Here is a 26,545-nt window from a genome sequence, read left to right as displayed (position 1 = left end):
GACTATATACAATTTTACACGTTCGTACAGATAATACATGGCTACTACCCCCCCCTCCAAAAACAAACAAACAAAAAAAGTATATTACAATCCTATATATAAACCAGAACATCACTGTGGTACAAATCATCTGGAGGATTATTTCAAGTACTGGGAGAGAGCTAGGATAGGGAGGTCTGTTTTTGATATGTATATATATATATATATATATCATTTATATATATATACATATATTTAAAGAGGAAATGCCAAATGCACTGCTTTTCCAAAATAGTACACCGTGAAATACATCCATTCCAAATTCTGCTCCTGACTGCGTGTTTCCCTCAATCGTTGTATCCGGTTATTGGATTGTAGGACTTCAGTAGGTCTTCAGATGCAGCTTTTTTTTTTTCCTTTTTAAATGGCTCTTAGTCCAAAGCGGAGGTATTTCCCCCGCAATCCCAAGGACAGACCGAGAGAAGTTTCACCTCTTAATCTTTTTCTCCATCTTCACTGCTCCCTGTTGAGGAAACAAAGTTATTGCAATTACGAATAACTTGAGAGAGAGAGAGAGAGAGAGAGAGAGAGAGAGAGAGAGAGAGAGAGAGAGAGAGAGAGAGAGAGAGAGAGAGAGAGAGAGAGAGAGAGAGAGAGAGAGAGAGAGAGAGAGAGAGAGAGAGAGAGAGTCTGCTTGAAGGACCCTCTAAATTAGTGTTTTTCAACCTTGGCCACTTTAAAGATGCACGGACTTCAACTCCCAGAATTCCCCAGCCAGGGCCAAGGTTGAGAAACACTGGCTTAACTCTGCAGATTTATTTTTTTTTAGGCCTAATTTGTTGTGGTAATTTCTAGCAGGCTAACCGAATCGAAATGAAAGTGGGAGAATCTTTACAAATTACCTGCGCAAAAGGTGTGTTGCTCCATATCGATGTTATAACAGTTTTCCCCAAGGGTTAGGATAAGTTTTTGCCCCCCACCCTTTCTTTACAAGGGACATCAAAATGTACAAGGCAGTATTCTCCACCTCCTATTACAAAAAAAGGTGGACACACCTGCCAGCCTCCCAAGCACAACTGTCTACATCGCACGCTTCAAGGTCACCGCTGGGGGACATCAAAGAAAGCTGCCCTATGAGTTACCGGCTAAAACAAGCAACGCGGCTTATCTAATCGGCGTTTCGACCAAATGCAAACAGTGTTTCTTGAGGGAATCGGAGCGCTGACCCAAACACTGAGTGCCAGGCCATTTACACAGGAGAAGAAAAAAAAATAAATGTCCCAATTCCATGTTTTAAAACAATGAAAATGAGCCAATGAAGAGCCTGCTTATTTAGTCTGCTTTGCCGATGTGTAGAAAACTCCTAGCTTTTAAAATCATGTATTCTATTCTATTCTATTCTATTCTATTCTATTCCATTCCATTCCATTCCATTCCATTCCATTCCATTCCATTCCATTCCATTCCATTCCATTCCATTCCATTCCATTCCATTCTATTCTATTCCATTCCATTCCATTCCATTCCATTCCATTCCATTCCATTCCATTCCATTCCATTCTATTCTATTCTTGTTTTTCCTTGAAGACGTTTCCCTTCTCATCCGAGAAGCTTCTTCAGCTCTGAGAAGAACATCTTCAGAAGTGAAGAAGCTTCTTGGATGAGAAGGGAAACGTCTTCAGGGGAAAAACAAAAAGTCCAGCTGCCTTCTTTAAAAAGCAACTTTTGGGATTTCTGCTTGTTAAGAGCGGCCAAGCCATGGGCTGGAAGAAAATACTCACCTCCCTGTTCGATATCGGAGTCTGTCAGGTGAGTGAGCGAAAAGCTTGCAATGTTTGCCGGTGAGATAGAGAACCTGGAGTAAGGGGAAGGGCGGAACCAGTCCTGCTCAGGGCTTCGGGGCGGCGGCGGAGGGGAGAGGTACTTTGAGGTCTGAAGAGAAGACGACTTGGAAGTGATGAGTGTGCTGGCGGCCTTCAAGATCACGGAGGGACCAGGGGAAGGGAAGTCATCGTCCCACTCAAAACCTCCTGGAACAAGCACGTTTCAGACAAAGAAGAGGGACATCTGAGGTCCATTAAAACTCATCGAAACCAATGGTTCTTCTCGATCAATCGTGCTTCAAATCAACCGCAGTTCTAGCACTGATGGTGTTACTTAGTTGGGTCGTGAAACGTCTACAAGAAACCCGCCAAGCTCAGAGAGCACCAAGGGCCCCACTATCCTCCTCCTCTTCCTTCTCCACCTTCCCCCTCTCCCTCCTCCTCTCCCCAAACCCTATTCCCTTCTAACCCTGATGATGTTCTCTAGTTGGGTCATGAAACGTCTGTAAGAAAATCACCAAGCTCAGAGAGCACCAAGGACCCCACAGTCCTCCTCCTCCTCCTCTCTACAAGTCCTCTGTAGCACTGATGATGTTACCTAGTTGGGTCGTGAAATGTCTACAAGAAAACTACCAAGCTCAGAGAGCACCAAGGACCCCACAGTCCTCCTCCTCCTCCTCCTCCCCTTCTCCACAAATCCCCTTCCCTTCTAGCACTGATGGTGTTACCTAGTTGGGTCATGGAACATCTCCAAGGAAACCACCAAGCTCAGAGAGCACCAAGGACTCCTCAGGTCAACCCCGAGCTACAAATATTCTCCTTTATTGATCACATGATTTTAAAATGCCCTGAATAAAGAGCTTCCCAACTACCATTTAGCCTTCTGCATGCGAAGTAAACTAACTGTCAGCACTTCAAGCTGCATTTACTCTAGTGCTGACATAAGAAGGAGAAGCGGAGGTGTCTGGAAAGGGACGTTTGACTTTTCACCTATTTATTTTCCCTGGAGATAATATCCCCTAGGAGATGGGATGGGAGGGGGGAAATTCCTTTGAGCTGGAGCAGTAGATTAGGGGTAGAGTGACTTGGAAGATGGCCAACGAGTGCAGAGGAGTGGGGAAAGGAAAGGGAGGGTTTTGGGTCAGGAAGTCAGTGTTGGCTATGATGGAGTCAGAGTTAGAATGTCATGCTTAATAAATGGGAGTTTTTCATGAAAGACTTTGTTTGAAATGCAATTTATTTGAGACGACCTCGAAACCTGACACTAACATTATTTGTATCACCTTCCTAGAGGGTGCTTATTTTGATGGATTTTGGAATTGTCAGATAAGGGAACAGAATGGTTATTTAAAAAAAATAAATAAAAGGAAGCAAGCGTGGATGTGATAAAAAGCAAGTTTGGCTTGCCCTAGAAAATTTGACGTTTGGAGAAATTCAACTGGAAAACAAAGCTTTTGCGGATGTTAAGAGGAACGGCATTGGCTGACAATTCCAAAACTTAGGTTTTCTTGTAGGGGGAACCTATTTTTCTACTTGTGTCCAAAAACAAACAGGATGTATACCTTCTTCGTCCGTAGAGCTTTCTGAACTGGTGAATTTATTCAAGTAACCAAAACCGGCAGGCAGGGCAGGAGTGTGATTAGAGTTTGATTCGGCAATACGCTTTCCGAGTTCTTTGGTTGGTGTTTCCTAAAAAAAGGATCACAAGAAATGCAACAAGAAATTGAACTTACTGCGAGTTCAATTCTCACCAGGCTCAAGGTTGACTCAGCCTTCCATCCTTTCTAAGGTGAGTAAAATGAGGACCCAGATTGTGGGAGCAATAAGCTGACTTTTTATAAAAATATACAAAAGTATGAAGGCTATTGCTTAACGCATTGTAAGCCGCCCTGAGTCTTCGGAGAAGGGCGGCATATAAAAATAAATAATAATAAAAATAATAAAAATAAAACTAGTGTCTTACAGGTAATCCTCGACTGTTGTGTTTGTTTAGTGAGCGTTCAAAGTGACACAACTGTTGTAGCAGGGGTGAAATCCAATTTTTTCCCCCTACCGGTTCTGTGGGTGTGGCTTGGTGGGCATGGCAGGGGAAGGATATTGCAAAATCTCCATTCCCTCCCCTCCTGGGAGAAGGATATTGCAAAATCCCCATTCCCACCCCACTCTGGGGCCAGCCAGTGGTGGTATTTGCCGGTTCTCCAAACTAATCAAAATTTCCGCTACCGGTTCTTCAGAACCTGTTAGAACCTGCTGGATTTCACCCCTGCGTTGTAGCATCCCCATGGTCACATGATCAAAATCCAGACACTTGGCAACTGGCATGTACTTATGACTGTTGCAGAGCCCCCCCCCCCGGTCATGTGATCACCTTTTGCGACCTCCTGAGAGGCAAAGTCAACGGGGAAGCCAGATTCACTGAACAAACCGTGTTACTAATTTAAGAACTGCAGTGATTCACTTAACAACGGTGGGAAGAAAGGCCGTAAAATGGGGCAAACCTCACCTTTGACAACTGCCTCGCTTAGCAACGGAAATGTTGGGCTTAATTGTGGTCGTACGTCGAGAACTACCTGCATAATTCTACCACACAGCAAGACATGGTTTTTCCAAGTGCCTTCGGAAGTTGTGGGAGCTTCATCAGTGGAAGCTTTCAAGAAGAGACTGGACTGCCATTTGTCAGAAATGATGTTGGGTCTCCTGCTTGGGCGGGGGGTTGGACTAGATGACCTGCAAGGTCCCTTCCAACTCTGTCTGTATTCTTCTCAACCTTAGCAACTTTAAGACATGTGGACTTCCAACTTCCAGAATTCTCCAGCCACCATTGCTGGCTGGGGAATTCTGAGAATTGCAGTCCTTACACGTCTTAAATTACAAAGCTGAGAAACGACAATCTGAACACAGGACTCTGTAGAAACAGTGGAATCTTAAATCCTTAAACCCTTCTTCAAGACGACTCTCTGTTGCTGCCCTGACCTCTCCCCTCCTTCTCACTGTCATCTTTGAGGGTGTTCTGAACTAGGCCTCCTGAGTCAGTAAAGCACACGAGTTGTCCCAAAAACCTGTTTTATTTTAACAGGTGTGAATTCTGTTCATTCACAGAGGAGTCCCAATTAGTTGTAAAGAGTCGTTCGGGATAAGGTTGATAATCACCCACCTTTATCTCCCTTGACACGCTGCCAAAGACCTAATTGGCAAAACCACATGGAGTCCAGAATCAAACAGAGCTTCAGACTTTAAACTGAACAGAATTAACAAAGTTGCTTCCTGCCAAGGCCCACGTGCCTTTGCTCCTCTTTTAAGTCTTATGGGAGGGGCCAATCATCTCCAAGCCCTACTCCCGAGTCGTCCCTTTTGTTTTAGCTGGCTTCTGGCAGCTCTGTGCATGTGCGCACTGGGAACAGGCTCCCCCTGTTCCTCTGCCTCGCTGAGGTCCGACTCTGGAGGCTCCGGAGTCCGCACAGAACTCCCAAATGGCCCTTTCTCTGCCTCCGATGCAGAGCCCTCGTCCGAGCCTTCCCCAGACTCCAGGACTGGCCCATGGTCCTCCCCAGCCTCCTCAGGTCCCAGGCTGCTGGCGGACCACAACAGAGGGACATGAACCCCGTCACTGACTGGACTTGGGTGTCACACCAAGCCAGGCTAATGTTGTCGTGCTGAGTGTGCCCCTCCACAACCAACTGCCTTGGGAACAGACAGTGGCTGCCAGCTAGGGTAGAATCTAGTCTGTCTTTCTTTACTCAGGACATACACTGCCTTCTTCCTTACCTAGGCAGGGAAGGAAGCAACCTTTTTTTAAAGAAGAGTCTATTCTGAAATCCAATAATTAAACAAAAAAAAAAAAAAGGGAAGATACCTGATCAAATAGATATAAGGTGACATCGTCAAAGAATGTTACGGCTTTTTTTCCATTCTTCTGAAAGGCGTCGGTTGAGTGGTTCTCCTGGGGTTGCTTTGGCTGTTTCAGCAAGCTTCTTAGGTGCTTCCCATCACTTCCATCGCTGATGATCTCCGGCACGGGGTGCACCATAATGTCCTCGTCGCTGTCCGAGCTAAGCCCTTGGAGGTGGAAACTCTTCATATCGTCCTCAGAATCGTCGCTGTTCCCATCTTCCTCGTCGGCATCCTCTTCGTCTAAGGAGAGCTCCAGCATCCCAGAAACATCAAGCTTCCCCAGATACTTTCCTTCGATGTCTGGTTCTTTCAATTTATGGCCTTCAAGCTGGCCCAATATGGATTTCTCAAAGAGTTCGGGAGCATCGTACAAGGCGGGCGTCAGCTTCAGATCGCCCTCGGGGAAAAAATCCGCCGTACTGGTGCCTGTGCAAGATACACTTTTGGGGAAATCCTCATATATTTCATCTTCATCTGTATGTTCTAGGTCAGGGACAAGGGGTGTTGTCGTTGTACCTTCGGCTTTATGAATCCACTCCTGCTTTGTTTCATCTGACTCATCTTCTCCTCCTCCTTTCACCTCCAGCTGTGAGGTCAAGTCATTGACAAACTGATAATTAGCTATTTCGCCGCCCCTAGAAGGGTTTTTTGTATCCCCAGCATTTTCCATTTCAAAGGAATCAGCGTGGTTCTTGGTTAATACTGTTGATTTTTTCGATAGATGCGTAACCTCAGATTTCTTATCTATCTCCGAATCGTTATCGGAAAAGTAGGCCGAATCTCTGTATGAATTATGGACGCCCTCCAAAGCTGCTCGAGGAGTGGTTTCAAAATTATCCACATTCGTCGGGTCGGCGTAAGAATTGACATCCGCCGACACGATGATCGTGGGGTTCTCCCGCACGAGATCTCCACCCAATTCACTAGAACTGCTGCCAACCAGATGCGAAGTCCATTCGGGAGATTCCAGGTTTTCCGTTTCGTAGCCGCTATCGGCAGGTTTATCAGGCGGTAAACATTTCCGGGGACTCTCTAAAACTTCGTTCATGTCTAATGTCTCAAATGAGTCTGGCGTATCGACCAGTTGTCCCAGGCTCGGGGTTGAACCTGATGAACTGTCTTCTAGTAGGCTATCGTGGCTAATGCGATCTGTGGGAAGACGACTTTCCGGATCATACTTTTCACCTTCAGAGGTTCTGTCACTTTCTTTCAGAACGTAGGCGTTATCTTGTTCGGGTTTCTCAGGGTTTAAATCAGGGGTCAACTCCCAGGAGTTACTGCCGTGTTGAAGTTCCTGTTTCTTTTCTTTTCTTTCTTCTTGAGCATTGAGTGAGACACCAGGGCAGGAGCCAACGCCATGGGTCTGGTTTTTGACATGTGTGGAATGGATATCCGTTGAACCGAGATCGGAGACGCGTTCCGTTTCAAGGAGAGAAGAGGCAACATTGTGGGTAGAGTTACCACCAACTTCTCTGTTAGGAGGATTTTTCTCCGGGCTAGAAAAAGACAACAGGAGTTTATCAACCCCAGGGGAACCAGAAAGCGTCCCTATTGGCCCAAGAAGGTCCTTTTTAGTGTCATGAACTTTCCCACTCATGTTACATTCAACTCCCAAAGAGTTCGTATTTGGTGGGTCTGGTTTATCTGTTCGGTCGTGAGCTCCACTGAGGTTGCCACCACTTTCGTCCCTTGCTGTCCACTTCAACAGATTCTTCTCCTGAAGAAAAAGGAAGTTATCGGATAACTCCTCTAAAGTCAGTTGGCTAAATTCGGATTCCTGTGAGGTATCTTCTTGCAAGTAATCAACTTCGTTTTGAGAAGCGAGCGGGGAGCTTCCCTTCTTGAGCAATCTACGGGTGGATTCCTCAAGATCCGAGCATGAAATTGCTTCCCGCTCCAGATGGATATCATTTACATCTGCTAAATCCAGTCTATTGATTCGATTTGCCAACCATTCATTTTTGGTGATACCACCATTTTGGGAATGGCTAACCAGACCAACTCTGTGTAAATTCTCTTCCTTGGGATCTGTACTATTACAGAAAATGTCCCCATCTGTACTAGATTCATCCGCAAAGTGTTCTAGAACCACGAAGGGACAATTTTGGTCTTTCAGAACTTCAGCGTTGTCGTCCACTTCTGTTGTCAATTCGGCAACCTGGTGGTCGAAGTTGATGCTCCTAAGGCCTCCAATTTTTTCTTCTAATTGGATGTAATAATCGCTTCCAATCGAAGGTTTACGGGCGTTAAAGACGGGAAGTTCTCCAGGCACCAGGAGGGAAACTTCCTGCCCACTTTCAACCTGAGCTCCAGGTCCTTGGTCAGTCAGCGTGTTCTCAAATACCTCCACCGGGAAGAAGATGTTTGTGTAAGTCTTCGTTTCGACGGGGTTTGACTGGTTACATTCAAAGTGGTCGAGTTTGGCTGTCTCCCAGATGTATTCAAAGTTGAGTCCTCGGCTTGTTTCGGTTACGGTGAGAACCTCTTCCATCTCACGGCCAAATCGGCTGCCGTTGAAATGATCCAGGATGGGAAAAGCGGAACTCCCCAACGGTTCTCGGTTTGAAATGTTCGGCTTGAGATCGTCCCACTGTTCGGGATCAATGACAGAATCCCTTTGACTTTGCATGCAGAGATAGACCAAAAGCTTATGGACTTCCTCGGATGTGGCTCGCTTTTCTGGAGACAGCCAGCAGAACTGCAGGACTTCATACCTGGAAGGATGAGATTTCAAATGTACTGTTTGTAACGAGGAAATCATTTCAGGTCAAGAGCTCTTTGCAAGTGTTTCCTAAAGTAACCTTGCTTTTCAAAAAGTGATTTTAACTGGAAAGTTTTTATTCTTTAATTTTTCGAAATTACAAATCGGAGAACAATTTTGAACTCCGGGAGGGGCAATCAACAAACGGCCTGGATCTCAGCTTCCTTTCCTTTCCTTCTTTCCTTTTTCCTTTCCTCCCTCCGTTTTCTTTTCCTTTCCTTTCCTTTCCTCCCTCCATTTTCTTTTCCTTTCCTTTCCTTTTCCTTTTTCCTTTCCTTTCCTCCCTCCATTTTCTTTTCCTTCTCTTCCCTACCTTTCCCTTCCCTTCCTCTCTCCCTCCATTTTTTTTCTTTTCTTTTCTCTTCCCTTCCTTACATTTCCCTTCCTTTCTTTACATTTCCCTTTCCTCCCCCATTTTCCTTTCCTTTCCTCCCTCCATTTTCCTTTCCTTTTCCTTTCCTCCCCCATTTTCCTTTCCTTTCCTTTCCTTTTCCTTCCCTTCTTTCCTCCATCCTTCATTTATAGGCTAAGAACATGCTTGAAGCTTTCTCAACTACTTTGAAACTCTTATTGTATAACAGAGCTTGACTGAAAGTCAAAAACGTGGTGTTTTTTTTACCATCGATCAGAATATGGCTGCTCGAGTGGTGGTTGCGACAGCTTGGTCTGCTTTTCTTTGATGACTTGCGTCAAAACCTCCTCATCGGAGAGCTCAGAATAAGGCTTGGTGGCGCCACTGAAAAGTTCCCACAGCGTCACTCCCAGGGCCCTGGAAAAAGAGAAGGCTTCAGTAAGATGTCCATTCACTAATGGAAGGCCGTATTTTAAAATACAGCTGGGGTTGGGGGGGAGACTTACCGTATTTTTATAAAACACACTTCCCCCCCCCCAAAAAGAGGGTGAAAATTTGGATGCACCTTATACACCGAATGTAGCCCCGCCCACCTGCCAGCCCCCACCCTTTGGCCTCTGCCTCCCAGCAATTTACCTCCTTGCAGCAAAACAGCAAGTTTCAGCTTCAGCACAGCTCGATTAGCACAAGCAGCTGATTGTCGGTTGGATTGGCCTCCCGACCATCAGCTGTTTCAGGCTGCAGGGATTGCCATTGCCTATTGCTGCCTCCGTGCGCCCCATTTTCGGCCTCCGCTGTTTGCTGAAAGGAGGCAAATTGCTGGGAGGCAGAGGTAGATTTTTTTTTCTTGTTTTCCTCCCCAAAAAAGGTAGGTGCGTCTTATAGTCCGGAGCGTCTTATACTCCGAAAAATATGATAATTTGTAGGACTGGATGAAAACGATGCCCTTATGAGGGAGATTTTGTTTACAATGGTAGATTTTACAGTATCTAGAATTTGGGTGATTTTTTTATCGTCAAGTGTGATAAGTGTTAGAGCTACTGGGATCATAAACATCAAGTTATAGAATCATCTGATTGATTTTGTGATCTATGAAGCCACAGTTCTTCCCCGGTCCTCCCTCCCCCTCCCTATAACTTTGGCTTTTTCCTACCAGACGTTGCTGTACTTCGTCTGTTCTGCTGTTAACAGCCGATCCTGAAAGCTGGTCACCAGTTCTGGAGCTGTCCACCGGAGGGGTACGAATTTATTTTCATCCGTTTCGATGTAATCCTCCTAGACATTAAAAAAAACACACACACACACATCTTAAAGGATGGCTGTATCAAATGCAATTAGCCGCCTTTCCTATTTATTTAGATGAACCCATCTAAATCTATTTAGTTCTAATAGATCTATCTCGGATCTATTAAACAAGAGTCTTTCCCACTATTGAAAAGTGTCCTAGGAATTAGAAATCCCTCCCTTCCTGGCTTTTTGCAGAAGTGAAAAAGCAGCATAAGAATATTATAAACAGTTTTAAAAAATCAGAAGGAAAACGTGGGTTCCTTAAGTGCTCTCTGGGCTTGGTTGTTTTCTTGCAGACGTTTCATTACCCAACTAAGTAACATCATCAGTACTAGAAGGGAGTGGGATTTGCAGAGTGAAGGAGGAGGACAGTGGGGTCCTTGGTGCTCCCTGAACTTGGTCATTTTCTTGCAGATGTTTCATGACCCAACTAGATAACATCATCAGTACTAAAAAGGAGGGGGGTTTGCTCTCTGTTTCTCTTCTAGCACTGATGATGTTCCCTACTTTGGTCATGAAACGTCTGCAAGGAAACAGCCAAGCTCAGACAGCACCAAGGACCCTACAGTTCAACCCCGAGCTACACCCACTCTCCTCTATCAGTCAGAAAAATGTTATTGGGCATACTGTATTCTTGTAGCATTTTCTGGAATATGGTCTTCAGAGGTTAAGAGATATGGGAAATCTTTCTGTGCCAGCCTCATTAAGCTGCATCCAGACAGGATTAGAACGGGGGAGGGGGGGAATGGAAATATTTGCACACCTTCCCTAACGTTGCCCTGAGTCAACACGGACCCAAAAGATACACCAGTGTCGGCAAAACCAGTCAGGAAATAAAGAATGGGGGTACTTTAAGGCAGCATGGCAATTTCTAATAACTATTGGCAAGTCAGTTATCAGTACACATACCAATGTAGTGGCTACTACATGAAATATCCCCCAACAACTGAGTAACAGGATTTTAGATAAAAAATGGATACTGTCAAAATCAGGTTTTTAATATGAGCGCTTCTAAATGTGTGGACTTACCTTGTACCTACTGAATCCTATTCCATAATCTCCAATTTTTACATTTAGGTCAGATGTGAGGAAGCAATTCCTTAAAGCTAAATCTCTGTAAAAAAAAACAACAACAACAGAATATTGCAATGAGAAAAAAACGAAAGTTCAAGAACATAACTAAGCTACCAGGCCTATCTCTGAGAACACGAGGCTAAATTTCAGCTTTAAATTCAGCTTGGTTCTAAAGTGCCATAGCAACAATCATTCAACAGTTATATTTGCCTCCCTATTTTAAACCTGAAGGATCAGCATTGTGTGTTGCAAAGAGACTTTCTGTTTCTTGGCAAGTATCCTTTGAGTCAGAGATCTCAGGTCAACCTTAGCAAACAGCACCATCTGGAGCAATGTTTCCCAATCCTGGCAACTTTTAAGAAGTCTGGACTTCAACTCCCAGAATTCCCCAGCTATCCATGACACTAGACTTCACTGAGTCTATATATAAAAAGAATCACCCCAATCATAAAATTTTTCCCATGTCTTGAAATACACCGACTCCTCTTTATCTTTTATTGTTAGTGTTAATCTATTCATTTCTGCACATTCTAAAATTTTCTTTATAATTTCTCCTTCCAACGGGATTTTATCTGCTTTCCAATTGGTTGGAAAGGAAATATGAATAAGGGTATAGAGATAAAAGAGATAGAGAACAGATGGGAGAAAACAATTAAAAAAATAGATACCCAGATGATGCCAAGTAAAAGGAGAAAGGGGAGGGGGGGGTAAAAAGGAAAAAAAGTGAGATATTATAAAAATGTACACAAATGATGAAATAAAAATAAATATTAATTGAATAAAAAATTGAAATGAGAATAAAGATAATTAGAAAATTGGGGCTGCTCGAATACCACTTTAGATTGAACTGAAAAGGGAAACAACAAGAGAGAGGGGAAGGAGTAGAAAGAGAGAGGAAGGGAGAGGAGAGGAGAGGAGAAAGAAGAAAGGGAAAAGGAAAAGGAGAGGAAGAAAAGGAAGGGGAAAGAGGAGTAGAAGAGAAGGTCAGAAGGGGGGTAGAAGAGAGGAGTGGGGGAAAGGAAGGGGAAGTAGGAAAGAGAAGGAGAGGAAGAAAGAAGAAAGTAGGAGGAGAAAGAGGAAGGAAGGGAAGGGGAGGAAAAGAAGAAAGGTTGGAGTAAAGGTAAATGGTAAAAGAGCAGCCCCGAAAAAGTAAAAAGTAAAAATGAAAGTTAAAAGATAAGATGAATGAAAAATGATGGATAAATGACTGTACATGTAAATGTGTTTATGAGAAATAAAAATAAAAAAATTTAAAAAATTTTTTAAAAAAAGAACCACCTCAGCATTCAAGACTCACCCGTGCACAAAATTGTGTTTGTGCATCGTGACAAGTCCCGCCACAATCTCGCAGGCCATCCTCTGTAGCAGCATTATTTGAGAGTCTCCTTTAATGTTATCCTGCTCGTTGCAGAGATAGGTTTTTAGGTCACCCTGAAAAAAACAATTTGAGAATGGTTATAAACAGCCTCTCCTGCCAACGGGCAGTTAACAGGTATTTAAGAAAACAGCAACTAAACACATAGTTTTAGTACCTGCCCATCAACAACATCACTAGCAGTAGTTATAAATAAACTGGTGCTTAAGAGAGCACTGTCATTAAGTTTCAAGTCCCTTAAGGTAGCATACAAGAGACACATAGAAACATGCTGGTTTAAAGCCATCCAGCAGTTTAACTCCAGAGTTACGATATGAACCATGTGACGAAACAGTTTGTTTACCACTCTTCTTTCGAAGAAAAAAGGGAAAGGGGTTAGGAGTTAAGAGAGAGGGGAAATTATAAGTTGGATCACTGGGCAAAGAAAGGCTGGAGCGCTGTGATGTTTGTCAGTTCCACAATAATAGTTCAGGTCTTCTGGAATCTTTTTAAAATGGGAATATTATATCCAGAGACTTGTTATACCCATGACGAAATCAGAATCTTCTCCGGAGAAATAAGCTTTAATACAGACACACAGCAACATGTTCCAGTCACAAAAGCACCTCAAATCAATATTTTTAATTGTCCGAAGGCTTAAAATGTTGCAAGGTCCAGAAAAAGGAGAAAAATATTTCCTAGGAGCCAAAAAGACATTAGTTAAGGCTGGCTAGAAAAAAAATGAAAGAAACACTGAACGGAACTGACTAGGGGGCAGTGCAACACTAGATAAAAAAAAAAGACAATTTTATTTATTTATTTTTTTATTAGTCATATTTCTATGCTGCCCACTTTTCGAGGACTCTGGGCGTCTTACACCGAAGACAGTATACTAAATAGCATATTGCCCCACAACAATCTGAGTCCTCATTTTACCCACCTCGGAAGGATGGAAGGCTGAGTAAACCTTGAGCCTGGTGAGATTTGATCCGCTGATCTGCTGAACTAGCAATCAGCTGAAGTAGCTGCAGTATACAGCACTCTAACCACTGCGCCACCTCGGCACTTTTTCCAGAAAGGGTGGAGAGGGTGGGGAAGACTTGCTATGGATTTGCAAATTAAAGCTCACCATGTTGCGAACTCTAAAGTCCATTTATTCATTCATTTTTTTTAAACCAGTTACTTTTCTTAAGATGCCTTGACTCTAAATGCCTCAAAATCAAAAAAGGGGCTTCGGAGCATGAACGAAGCGCTTCTCTGCAACCCCCTCCAAGCGAGCGCATGCAATTCCAGGAAAAAAGACTCAATAGCTCTAAAGTCAAAGGAGATGGTCAAGTCATCCAAGGTTATAGTTGTCCCGGAGATGCTTTTCCAAAAGGGAAATGGGATTTGCTTTATTTTTCCCTTCAAGACGCTTCGCTTCTCACCCTTCAGTTCCCCCGTTCAGTCAGAGCTGGAGAAGCTCCTTGGACGAGAAGCGAAACGTCCTCAAGGAAAAAAACGAAGGAAGTCCACTTGCCCTTTTGGAAATAACACTTTTAGGACAACGGCTTTAAGAGGCTACAGACGAGTGCGTTCCTGCCACTTTCCAAAGCAACATTTTGGAGGCTGAATTGGAAGCTTTGCAAGGCCCTGTAATGTGCCTTCCTCGCCCTTGTATGTTGAGAGCGCCAGCTGGCCTGATTTGCTAAAGGTGAATTCCGGGTGAAAGGCATAGCCTTAAGACATTACTGCTCAAGGCACAGCAGGCAGAGACATCTCTGTTTTCCAATTTAATTACAGGCTTTCTTTCTCATTAGCAAACAGAGAGGCAGGCAGACAGGGCAGGGATATATTTGCTTCGGATACTGGTGTCCCAGAGGATGTAAGGCCTCCCTCGGGAACAGCTCCAGAGCAATCCTTGTTCATTAGCTGCGGAGTGCTTGAAGTGACAACTTTCTAATCTTTGACAAGTCCACGCATGACATCTTCAGTGTCAAGGTCTCAACGGGGCATCTCAGGAAGGCATTACAGGTAGTCCTTGACGTATTTCATTTAGAGACTATGCGAAGTTATACGACGGTGCTTTTCAGATCTTTGGGATGGCAAGAATTGCTCCGGCCAACGCCGGCGCTGTTACAATTGATTCTTTTTCCGCATTTGCTTGATCTTTTATTTGAACGTCTTTATATTTCTTCGATGTTTTTAAAAGTTTTTTCCCCCTTCTCATCAGTAGTAATAGAAATAGTAGTAGTAACATGTGGCCGGTGTCTTAGGGTGACACTGAGCATCACTGAAGGGTCTGAACCAGTGTTTCTCAACCTTGGCATCTTGAAGAGGTGTGGACTTCAACTTCCAGAATTCCTCAGAGCTGACTGGGGAATTCTGGGAGTTGAAGTCCACACCTCTTCAAGATGAGAAGGTGAGAGAAACACTGATCTAAATCAGCAGCTTCTAACCTTTTGGGCACCAGGGGCCTGTTCTGTGGGGGTGGGGGGGGGAAATTTCCATGGACCGGAGGATTGGGTGAAGTTTTGCACGCAACCTAGAACTCACGCATACGAAGATGAAGCTTCACTTGCTTGCATGGCCCCGTTCCTAATGGGCTGTGAACTGGTACTGGTCTAAATCATACAGCTTGGAGAAGAAGAAACTGATGAAGTCAAATGGCCAAAATCATTCCAGATAATCAGTGAGGGAACAAGGAGATATTTGGGCAGGTAAGGAAAAGGACTGCAACTATCGTTTGAGATGATGAAAGAAAATGGATTAGAACCAAAGGTTAAAGACTGATTTAGGCCTTTCTTCACATTAGGAGAAGAGGTGATGGAGCAAAAAGACGGAACAAAGATTCCCTATTCTAGCTACAGTATAAACTTCCCGTCTCTAGAAGTAAAGAGGCAAGAGTTCACCCTTGAAAAATTCATCTTCCGTAAGTTCAAGACAAGAAACCAGAAGGGACAGAAGACACCAGCAGGGACCAAAAAGCTAATTTTCCACCTTCCTGTTGTGTCCAACCCATCGCGACCCCATGGACAACATTCCTCCAGGCCTTCCTTTCCTCTACCATCCTCTGGAGTCCATTTAAGTTCACACCAATTGCTTCAGTGACTCCATCCAGCCACCTCCTTCTCTGCCATCCCCTTCTTCTTTTGCCCTCCATCATTCCCAGCATTAGGCTCTTCTCCAGTGAGTCCTTTCTTCTCATTAGGTGGCCAAAGTATCTGAGTTTCCTCTTCAGGATCTGGCCTTCTAAAGAGCAGTCAGGGTTGATCTCCTCTAGGACTGACCGGTTAGATCGCCTTGCAGTCCAAGGGACTCGCAGGAGTCTTCTCCAGCACCATAATTCAAAGGCCTCAGTTCTTTGACGCTTAGCCTTCCTTATGGTCCAACTTTCACCCATTGCAACTGGGAAAACCATCGCCTTGACTAGACGCACTTTTGTTGGCAGGGTGATGTCTCTGCTTTTTACTATGCTATCTAGATTTGCCATAGCTTTCCTCCCCAGGAGCAAGCCTCTTTTAATTTCTTGGCTGCAGTCCCCATCTGCGGTGATCAGGAAAATAAAATCTGTCACTACCTCCATTTCTGGTACCTGTGTATAGGTTTCTCAAGAGACACCTCAAGAGGTCTGGTACTCCATTTCTTTAAGAACTTGCCACAATTTGTTGTGATCCACACAATCAAAGGCTTTAGCACAATCAATGAAGCAGAAGTAGATGTTTTTCTGGAACTCCCTAGCTTTCTCCATGATCCAGCGTATGTTGGCAATTTGATCTCTAGTTCCTCTGCCTCTTCGAAATCCTGCCTGTACTTCTAGTAGTTCTCGATCCACATACTGCTGGAGCCTAGCTTGTAGGATTTTAAGCATAACCTTACTAGCATGTGAATCCACCTTCCTGCCAGGTTACTAAAATCAGAGACTTCCTCCACAAGCCAGACGGGCTTGCCAAGCAAGCTAACCTGGCAATAGAAACAGCACAACCACTTTATAATACAGATCTCTGCTCACCATTCGTCATTCTATCAACAAGGAATTTGGTGTGCCGACTGGCCACATATCATCGGCTAATTTATTACTGCTATTAAGCCGGTTACTACCCTATTTTTAACCCGGGGGTAACCTGGATGACAGACAGGAAACAAAACACCCTTAGTTAATTATAGATGAAGTGGGACCGTGTAAGCTTACTACACAATCATCCTGGACAAAAAGAGAGTAGAGAGCAATTGCTCATTTAGAAAAGACCAGACGCTCTAATTTAGGAATAGGTAAACAAGAGGTGACTAACAAGGTGATTGGAGTGCATGGCAATAGCAATAGCATTTAAGACTTACATACTGCTTCACAGGGCTTTACAGCCCTCTCTAAGCGATTACAGAGTCAGCCTATTGCACCCAACAATCTGGATCCTTATTTTACCAACCTCAGAAGGATGGAAGGCTGAGTCAACCTTGAGCCGGTCAGGATCGAACTGCAAAACTGCTGGCAGTCGGCAGTCAGCAGAATTAGCCTGCAATACTGCATTCTAACCACTGCGCCACCACGGCTCATAACACCAGTCATGTCTCTAGAAAGCAAAATCACGAACCTGCGTCTCACTTATTCTGGCCACATCAGATGGAAGAATTCCCTGGGGAAAACAGTTACGTTTGGGAATGGAGTTAGCGGTAAAAGGAAACCAGGCTGTCAAAGAAACACGATGGTTGGAGATTACCAAAGCTGACACCAGCCAGAGCATAGGACAATTTCAAGAAGCAGTGCAAGATTGGAAGATGTGGAGAGACCTGTCCAACAGAATCTCTAAGAGTCAGGCACGACCGAATGGATAACATCTTCGCCACCAGATATCTAGCTAAATTAATTAGACCTAGATAAATGAGAACACTCCCACCAATGCTGACAAAAGCAGACTGAGTTTGCCATTCCGAAATCCTGCTTCAACCCCTTTCTGGAATGCCAGCACCAACTGCCACGTGGGAATGTAGAGCCAAGTAACCAGGACTCATCTGCTTAAGTCAAAAAAGAAGCTTTTTACCACCTCATTTTACGAATGTTCACGCGTCTAGTTGTAGCTATAAATGTATGTGTTCGCAGGGCTGAGGGGCACAAATGCAAATTAACACTCGCAGCACCTCCCACTCGTTTTCTCACTTACAAAAAGCCACACTCATCTCACATACGTGCAACGAGGCAAGTGTTTTCGCAGCTGCTGTATATTTATGCTCTTCTGCTTCCAAGGCAAGCTTGAATTTGATTAAAAGAAGACAGTGCCACAGGAGTTTCTTCCAATGGCCATAATTAAAAGGGCAGGTATGCTTATGGGACTCCGGCCCCTTCATATGCAAAGTTTATTGCATCGCATTCTGTCCCGAGAAGCAAAGTCCTTGTGTGAATTACATGCATGGAATCAAAGTCCGGAATCATTGCGGTTTCTGCTGCTATTTAACCTGAACATTAAGGAAGTGCTTTCTTTTTAAGTTTAATATGCCAAAGCTTCTTGCAAACGAGCTGAATTATCAGAACCGTGAAGCACACAGATGCAATATATATATATATATATATATCTCCAAGCAGTATGCATTTTCCACCAGAAAAGGGGGGGGGAGAGAAGAAGATAATGCCCTCCCTCAGAGGCCAGGAAATTAAATGAAAAATAATTAGCACTGAATATCTCTTGAGATGCAAGAAATTATTACAGAATTAGTATAAAGAGGGCAGACCAATCTAGATGTATGTATTTCAGAGAGGGTTATGTGTGTAAGAGAGAGAGGGGGAGGGAGGGAGAGAGGGAGATGAATCTGAAATGGCAGCTTTGCTAGGAAATGCAATTGCTGTCATGTGGCTGAATAATGATTGTAATATATTCTGTTTGCATGCAAATGTATTGAAACATTAAAAAGATGTTAGAAGATCAACCTGCCTTGCAAAAGAACCTCCACCTTAGCAGATCTCTATCTGACCTTTATTCTAGTTTATCAGACCAGTTAATCGTTTCTATTGTCGACTTGTCTTGTTTATTCTAGCTACCTGAATTGCAAGCCAGGGTTCAGATGAAACTATGGACAAGAGCAACAGGTCACCTGGCATTCTTCTCACCTAAGACTACCCCCCAATGGCGCTTCCTTCCCCAGCTCGCTGCTCCAGGGGAAGAAAAACAAAAAAAAAGGACCTTCCTCAGATTCACAGAATTTCTAAGGGAACCCGAATGGATCTCGAACTGAGATTTCATTTACTCACCAGGTCACAAAATTCAAATACCAACAGATAAGGAATGGCTTCCACGTATTGGCCAGTACAGTGGAGAATATTGGGATGCTGAAGGATACTGTAAAGAAAAGTCCAGAAAAGAAATATAAAGATCACGAACAATTTCAACATGGCTTAGGACCTGGTTATTTACGGGACCGCCTACTATCACCAATAGCCTCCCACCAGCCGGTACGCTCTCATAGAGAGGGGCTCCTCCGAGTGCCGTCAGCCAAACAATGTTGACTGGTGGCCCCTAGGGAGAGAGCCTTCTCTGTGGGGGCACCTACTAACTGGAACGAGCTCCCCCCGGAGATACGGAGGATCCTGGATCTGCGCACCTTCCGCCGCGCTCTTAAGACCTTTTTATTCCATCAGGCGGGCCTGGCCTAATCTTTTCCCTCTTTTTAATTATGTAAATTTTAATTGGTTTTTAAATGATTGGGGTTTTAAATTTGTTTGGGCCAAATTTGTTTAATTCGATTTTACTTTGTTTTTAAATTTTGTATCTATGTATTTTTACTGTTTGGCTGTTCACCGCCCTGAGTCCTTCAGGAGTAGGGCGGTATATAAAATAAATAAAAAAATAAAAAATGAATAAATTTGCATTTGTGACCTGAGACATTGAAAACTTGAGGGGGGAAAGGAGAATTATTCTCAGTCCGCTGATATATTGGGAAAACATTTTAAAACTCAACACAATGAAACATTTTGCAGATGTGAACGCCGTTAGCAAATCTCTATACGTCCTCCTATTCCCAAATGTTGACTAACCAGAACTCTTGGCTCACCTTCCTACAATTAAACCTGGTTTGAGATTTTGGGAATGGGTGCAGTAGCACTCCTTACTTACTCCAAATGTATCCTTAGCAAAGGCCTAAGAGGCTACTCACAAATATGGCTCCCCATGTCTCAAAAACCGCTCCTGCTCCTTGGGATTGGCACTGGCTTTTAACTCCTTCACGATGACTCTGGTTACGCTGGTGCCGGTGTAAACTTCCCCCAGCAGAACCTGAAAAGCAAAAGAATCAAATCTCAGTTCCACTTCGAAGAGAAGAACAATCCTGGCAGGCGTGGCTGGCTGGCTGGGGAATTCTGGGAGTTGACGTCCACAGGTTTTAAAGGTTGCCAAGGTTGGACATCCATGCCCTAAAGCTTCTGACGGTGAAGATGGCCAGCTTACACTTCACAACCGTTTCAAGAGATTTGTTGTTGTGGGTTCACTTTTTACCACTAAAAATATTTTAAGTGACAGGTAAACGAACAGAAGAATTGTAATATTCAGGGCACCGATTTCTTACCTTTCCAAACCAGCCATTTCCTATTTCTTGGATATAATTTAGATTCTGCCGAGCAACCTGAGATTTCAGGTCTTCTGTGATAGATAGAAAGAAAGAAAACACGTTAAAAGAAGCATTAAAATTTTGTTTGGCTAGATAAACAATTTTTCAGAGAAATCCAATATAACTCTTACGTTACAATACAGCAGGACAAAATCATACTTGTCCTGTCCTGTCCTACCCTACCCGTCCTACGCTATCCTATCCTATTCTAAGTAATTTGAAATTGAATGTTGTGTGAACAGACTTCCTGGCATTCTCTGTGTCTCGCTTCCAACATCTGCTCTGAGATATGTAGTGAGATTAGAAATTGTTCTGTTGAGGTAACAGCATCTGGCAGTGAAACGAGACCACTGGATACAACCCAATATTTGTTTTCCTTCCGTGTACAGTAAGTAGCACAATCAATGACGTTATGAATCAAACAATTCTGATTCCAGTGAGTAGGAAAACAGGGAGTCAAGCTATTCTCTAAAGCACCTGAAGGTAGGACAAGAAGCAATGGGTGGAAACTAATCAAGGAGAGAAGCAAACTAGAACTAAGGAGAAATTTCCTGACAGTGAGAACAATTAATCAGTGGAACAACTTCCCTCCAGAAGTTGTGAATGCTCCAACACTGGAGGTTTTTAAGAAGAGGTTGGATAGCCATTTGTCTGAAGTGGTGTAGGGTTTCCTGCCTAAGCAGTGGGGTTGGACTAGAAGACCTCCAAGGTCCCTTCCAACTCTATATTTAATTTAATTTAATTTAATTAATTCAATTTATATGCCGCCCCTCTCCGAAGACTCATATGTTTTGTTCTATGTTCTGTTCTGTTCTGTTCTGTTCTGTTCTGTTCTATTCTGCACATTATGCAGCACATTAAACTCTAAATTCTAAGTAAGCAGTTAACATAACATAACTGTAGTTATATAATACACTATGTTCAAACAAATATTCTATATTACAGCGTAACACAAAATCCTGTTTCATTCAATATACTGAGACAATAGCTGGGGGTCCTACACCCCCCCCTTTAGCTATCCTTGCATGTTCTGCAAATGCAAAGACAATGGTCGTAAGCTTCTTTTTTTTTATGTTAGAAAGACCTCCCCGCCATTTTATATATGGCCATTTGTGTAGTTATGAACATGGCGTCCAGCTTCATGAACATTTCCTGGAGAGATTTATTTATTTATTTTATATTGCCGTCTATTCGCCCATGGCGACTCAAGGCGGCTTACAGAATATAAAAACTACGTTTAAAAACAGTAAAACTAATTTAAAAAAATCAAATAAATTAATGTAATAAAATCACCGCCCATCCCTCCACCTCCTGCCCCAGCGAGAGCCGATCACACGAGCCATTTAATGGGCTCCATCCCGCTCTGGGTTCCCCAGGCCTGCTGGCAGAACCAGGTCTTCAGCGCCTTCCGGAAGAGTGTCAGAGTGGGGGGGGGCATTTTAACTTCTGGGGGAATGATGTTCCAGAGAGAGGGAGCCACCACAGAGAAGGCCCTTCTTATGGGTCCCACCAGGTGTATCTCCCTAGGGGATCGGACCCGCAGCATTCCCTGCCTCCCCACTCTGGTGGGTCGGGTAGATGTTACTGGCAAGAGACAGTCTCTCAGATAACCTGGTCCCAAGCCATGAAGGGCTTTAAAGATGCCAACCAGCACCTTGAATTGCACCCGGAAGATCAAGAGATCAAGTGATTTCAGTAGCCGAGGCTTTCTGTCCTTTTCCTCCTCAGTGTGACTTTCAAGGTATAAAATCCCAAACAAAATAGAGGCAAATTTCCTATCCGCCAAAGCTGATCCCATTCATGGTTAGAGAAAAGCTATTTTCACTTCTGTCTCTACCACCCAACGGGGTATACTGGAGGGTAAGCTATGCTGAACTCAGCCAGATTTTAAGGACCCTCCTTTCCAAGTTAAATGAGATTTCTTCAAAACTGCATCCGCAATATTTAAGTATTAGACAGCCAGAGTGTTTAGCTAACTGTTTGACCAAGTCATCCTTCACGTTGTATCCGTGCCAGTGATTATAATAGGACCCTGTGCTGGGGCACAACAGCCTGGCTAGGATCCAAAACCTCAAAAAGTAAGCAGGTCTACCTCTCTTGCTCATACCCAAGTTTGAATCTGTGCCTAGAATAGCAAGAAGAAATATTGGAGAACCAACGGGTGCCATGAGGGAATACTAGAGGGGACAGGGAAGGAAGGGTAATTGCCGGATAGGGAAGATATTCATACCTGTTGGAAGTTGGAATTGGGATGGAGCTGGGAGAGAAATACTAGGTACCGTAAGGGTAAACACTTCCGCTGGAGACTGAATTGTTGGGGTGTCTTCTGCGGGCGGGGTGAAGTCTAGTTCATCATCAAAATTGTCTTCAAATTCCTACCAAGGCAAAGACAAAGAGATTAGCAGACTAACATAGACATGCCCTGTATACAAAGAACCTGATTTGCCTATGAAAAGCCAAACCCAGTTTATAAATCTCGGTTGCATCACTATATAGAGCACAGGCATCAAACGCTCCTAAGCCAAAGGCTAATGCCATAATGCCATGTTTTATAGAAGAATACCCATTAGTCTTTTGTTAAGAAAAAGATTAGTCAACTTTGGGTTTGCTTAGGGCAGTGTTTCTCAACTTCAGCAATTTTAAGACATGGAGACTTCAGCTCCCAGAATTTCCCAGCCAGCCTTGAAGTTCACATATTTTAAGATTGCTAAGGCTGAGAACCTGGATGTAGGGTGTTTCATTCAATGCGTGATTGATGTGTTTCGCAGATGTTTCATTACCCAGCTAGGTAACATCATCAGTGCTAAAAGGGAGTGGAGTTTTCTCTCTGTCTTTCTTCTAAAACTGTAAGAAAACAAGCAAGCTCAGAGAGCACCAAGGACCCCTCATGTTAGCACCTATACTTCCACAGATTGCAGAATTTATAATTCCAATACATTTGTTTATTTTTTTTTATTTATTATGACATTTATTTGTTGACCGTCCCATTTCAAATGACTCTGGACAGCTTACAGCATAAGCATAATAGGAACTGGACCAAAATAACTGTGTCCCCTAGTAGTTCAGAGATAAGATAAAACATTTTTCCTTTGCCAAAAGGATGATTTCAACCGCCATATAATTTTCAAAGGTTCTTACACATTTTAAGATACAAGGATAGCAATGCGCCGCTAAAACACAGCCTCAAAGTACGCCTCACCGTAGCACAAAAATAACTTCATACCAACCATACGTTATCACTAAAAATACATTCATGGCTTAAGCTGCACATGGGTATGGCTGCCAAAAAGATTTTGCTTCGCTTTTTTTTTTCCCTACATGAATGTACACTGAACTTGCAACCCTAGTTTTGATAAACCGGGATTAATGGCAAAACACACCGGGCACATATTTCTTCGAGAAACCATAATTTTTGTCAGCCATGGCTGCAGAGCTAATCTTAATTTAGCTACACCACCTTTTAGACCGAAGGAAATAAGGAGCGTCGGATTCTGCAATACAGGGACAAACAGAGAATGAAAATCGCCTTTGAACAGAAACTGCCCTGCATAACCTTTGATCCACCACACTGAAGGCAAATCCTGGTTTTATGACTCTGGCTTGTTATTCTTCTACACAGCACAATACCAGGTTCTGCATCACCCAAAACGAAACACAGGCAAAGTTGTGAGATGCCAGCCATTCTTTATTTATTAATTGATTCATGAAAATGGACCTGAGCCATTTTTAGTCCCTCTGGATGACGCTAAGTCTCGTGGGAAACAGCTGAACAATAGAAACACCACGTTCCCCTAATTTTAACACAGTTGTTAAGTGAATCTGGGTTTCCCCGTTGATTTTGCTGGTAAGAAGATTGCAAGACGACAATTTTTATCTCAAGAGACAAGTATTACAAGCCATGTTATGATTACAATTTCAAAGCACAGAACTAGTTTCACTCTCCACCCCCAGTCCTGATGTTTCAATTTTTGCTGGATTCTGCTCAATTTGTTTCTTATAAAATCCACGTGGATTTCTATTTAATTTTGTGTGTGTCGTGTGATTCGTGGGACAGCTTCTTTCTACTTCAGCCCACACACATTGGTGTCATTTTGCTATCCTAGGATAGCTGGAAAGGAGGTAAAGTTAACACGAGGAAGAGATTGACACCCAAGGAAAAAAATATGACTGACTGAGGATCTTTTTGAGCTCAATGTTCATTCAGGTGTTCGAAGGAATGTGGTTTCCTATCTCGTTCTTTGCATGCCCAGAATCCAAATCCATTCGTATCTTGTACGTTCTGGAGTTGCCTGTTGTATAAACAAGTGTGAAGCAACCTCACAAAATGATGGCATCTTGCTGACCTTGAAAAGCCAAGCAAGGTGAGACTTGCTCAAAATTATTTTGGAATACATTAGCTCTTTCTTAGCTTCCCTGCTTAAACGTGGCAAAAATTCAAACTTGTTCCAAACGCACAACAATTCTAAATGATTTAAAATGACTTGGCGAAACCACTTTTAAGAAAAACAATCTCAGGCTTCATTTGAATAAGGTGACATTTAATATTCCCGAGTATATTTATCTTTGTCGGTATCTTTGCTATGCTGCCAGTGCAATCAAATGCAGGCAGCCCTTGACTTAACGTTGGTTCATTTAGTGACCGTTCAAAGTTACAACGGCACAGAAAAAAGTGACTTACAATCATTTTTCCACACTTACGACCACTGCAGCATCCCCATGGTCCCCTGATCCAAATACTTGGCAACTCAACTCACATTTACGACGGTTGCAATGTCCCCCCCCCCAGGGTCACGCGATCCCTTTTTGCGACCTTCTGACAAGCAAAGTCAATGGGGAAGCCAGATTCACTCAACAACCAGGTAACTAACTTAACAACCGCCATGGTTCACTTAACATCTGTGTCAAGAAAGGTCGTAAAACGAGGCAAAAACTCACTTTAATTAGGAACAGAAATTTGGGGCTCAATCAATTTGTGGTTAAGGACTACCCGTACAATGAAGAAAAGGATTTATTGACACCACTCACCTTGAAGTTAATCTCTTGGTCTTTACAGCAGGAGATACAATTTACAAGCAGCAGTATCAAAACTAAGAGGCCGCCGGCAGAAAGAACCACCAAGGAGTAGGAAATTTCAAAGGCTGCCTCTTCTCCTGGAAAATAAATGGGGCTTACATTAATGCGGTTTAGTACACTATACAGCAGGGGCCCCAAACTTTTGGACATCAGGGACCACTACATTCATAATTTTAAATTCCACAGACCACTAATATGATCTGCCTAATGACCGGCTGGGTGGGCGTGGCTAGGTGGTCATGTGTTGGGTGGGCGTGGCCAACTCAATGTCACTCACATCAAGGGACATCTCGCCAGCTTCTACTCATCCCTTCCACCCACTCCTCTCCTGTGCGCCCGGCTCCTTAGGGTCCCAACAGGAAGCAGTTGTTGGAGCTAAGCAGCCACCACGAGAAAGAGTTGGCAAAACAGCTGCTCAGTTCAAATTGGATCTGACCAAGAAGGAGGCTCAGCAGAAGCGCCTCACTGAGGACTAGGAGCATAGGCTTTCCAAGCAGAGGGAAGACCTGCGGGAGTGCAAGGCCAGGTACCGGCGCCTGGAGGCTCAGCGGGCTGAGATGGTCAGCCAGTTCCAGACCATGAGGCTGTCCCATTGGAATGAGGCCCTCCGGCTCTTCGCCACCAGCGGCACTTCCCTCCAGCCTTCGCCCAAAGCCCCATACCAGGAGGCTGAAGCAGCCAAGTCGGAATTTCTGCCCCACTACGACCCACATAAAAAGACCCCGAAAGGGGAGACTCTCTGCAGCAACACAAACGTTCATTGCATGTATCCGATCCAGGGACCGTAGTTTGAGGACCCCTGATTTAGTGCAATATAAAAAATGCAAATAATTTTTCTGCGGACCACCAAAATTTTCTCACGGACCACCGATGGTCCACGGACCACCAGTTGGTGACCGCTGCTATACAGCATAGCAAAACCTGAAAACTTCAGGGGAAAGGAATTTAACATTTCTCGGAATTTATTTTGATAATAAATCCCTGCTTGCTGGCATGTTTAAGGAATCTTTTGCGAGGAAAAGAGCATAAATAAGAAGCGATCAGGTTTTAAGGATCAGTGAACCTCAATTTACGGCTTTTGGTTTCTGACAATTCCTCTTCCTACGCACATATCTCATTTAACACAATAATTAGCAGTAGGATTCCTTCTTTGTTTCCTTCTTGCAGCCCGTCAACTAGATTATTGCTAGCAGACAAGACTGTGTGTGTATATCTTTTTATTGTTTGTTTGTTATCCTGGGCATAAAATGGGTTATGTGCTTTCAATCCACCATAGAATATCTTGCACTAGAAACAAATTATTACACGTGAACGGGTTTCAAATTATCAAAATTAGAGCATGTGGGGTAACAGCAACAGGATCTTCACATTCAACAGCA

At 43.6% G+C, this 26,545-nt stretch overlaps 1 protein-coding gene across 1 annotated transcript in view; it reads right to left on the bottom strand.

The window, feature by feature from the left end:
* Window positions 1-331: 331 nt before the first annotated feature.
* The window catches only part of LMTK2 (lemur tail kinase 2), a 38,054-nt gene continuing 11,840 nt past the window's right edge, over window positions 332-26,545 (bottom strand). Inside the window, exons 2-14 of the mRNA XM_060692860.2 lie at window positions 25,119-25,243; window positions 22,324-22,468; window positions 20,052-20,125; window positions 19,644-19,762; window positions 18,742-18,829; window positions 12,465-12,598; window positions 11,123-11,207; window positions 9,960-10,081; window positions 9,074-9,223; window positions 5,656-8,407; window positions 3,365-3,491; window positions 1,761-2,009; window positions 332-502 (exon numbers count right to left, since the gene is read on the bottom strand). Coding sequence (XP_060548843.2) covers window positions 474-502; window positions 1,761-2,009; window positions 3,365-3,491; window positions 5,656-8,407; window positions 9,074-9,223; window positions 9,960-10,081; window positions 11,123-11,207; window positions 12,465-12,598; window positions 18,742-18,829; window positions 19,644-19,762; window positions 20,052-20,125; window positions 22,324-22,468; window positions 25,119-25,243 — 4,199 coding nt within the window. The 3' untranslated portion in view covers window positions 332-473. The remainder of the gene's footprint in view (window positions 503-1,760; window positions 2,010-3,364; window positions 3,492-5,655; window positions 8,408-9,073; window positions 9,224-9,959; window positions 10,082-11,122; window positions 11,208-12,464; window positions 12,599-18,741; window positions 18,830-19,643; window positions 19,763-20,051; window positions 20,126-22,323; window positions 22,469-25,118; window positions 25,244-26,545) is intronic.

Source organism: Pantherophis guttatus, chromosome 14 (assembly GCF_059756535.1).
Source record: "Pantherophis guttatus breed Tessera chromosome 14, ASM5975653v1, whole genome shotgun sequence".
Lineage (NCBI taxonomy): Eukaryota > Metazoa > Chordata > Lepidosauria > Squamata > Colubridae > Pantherophis > Pantherophis guttatus.
This window is presented reverse-complemented; position numbering and strand designations above follow the sequence as displayed.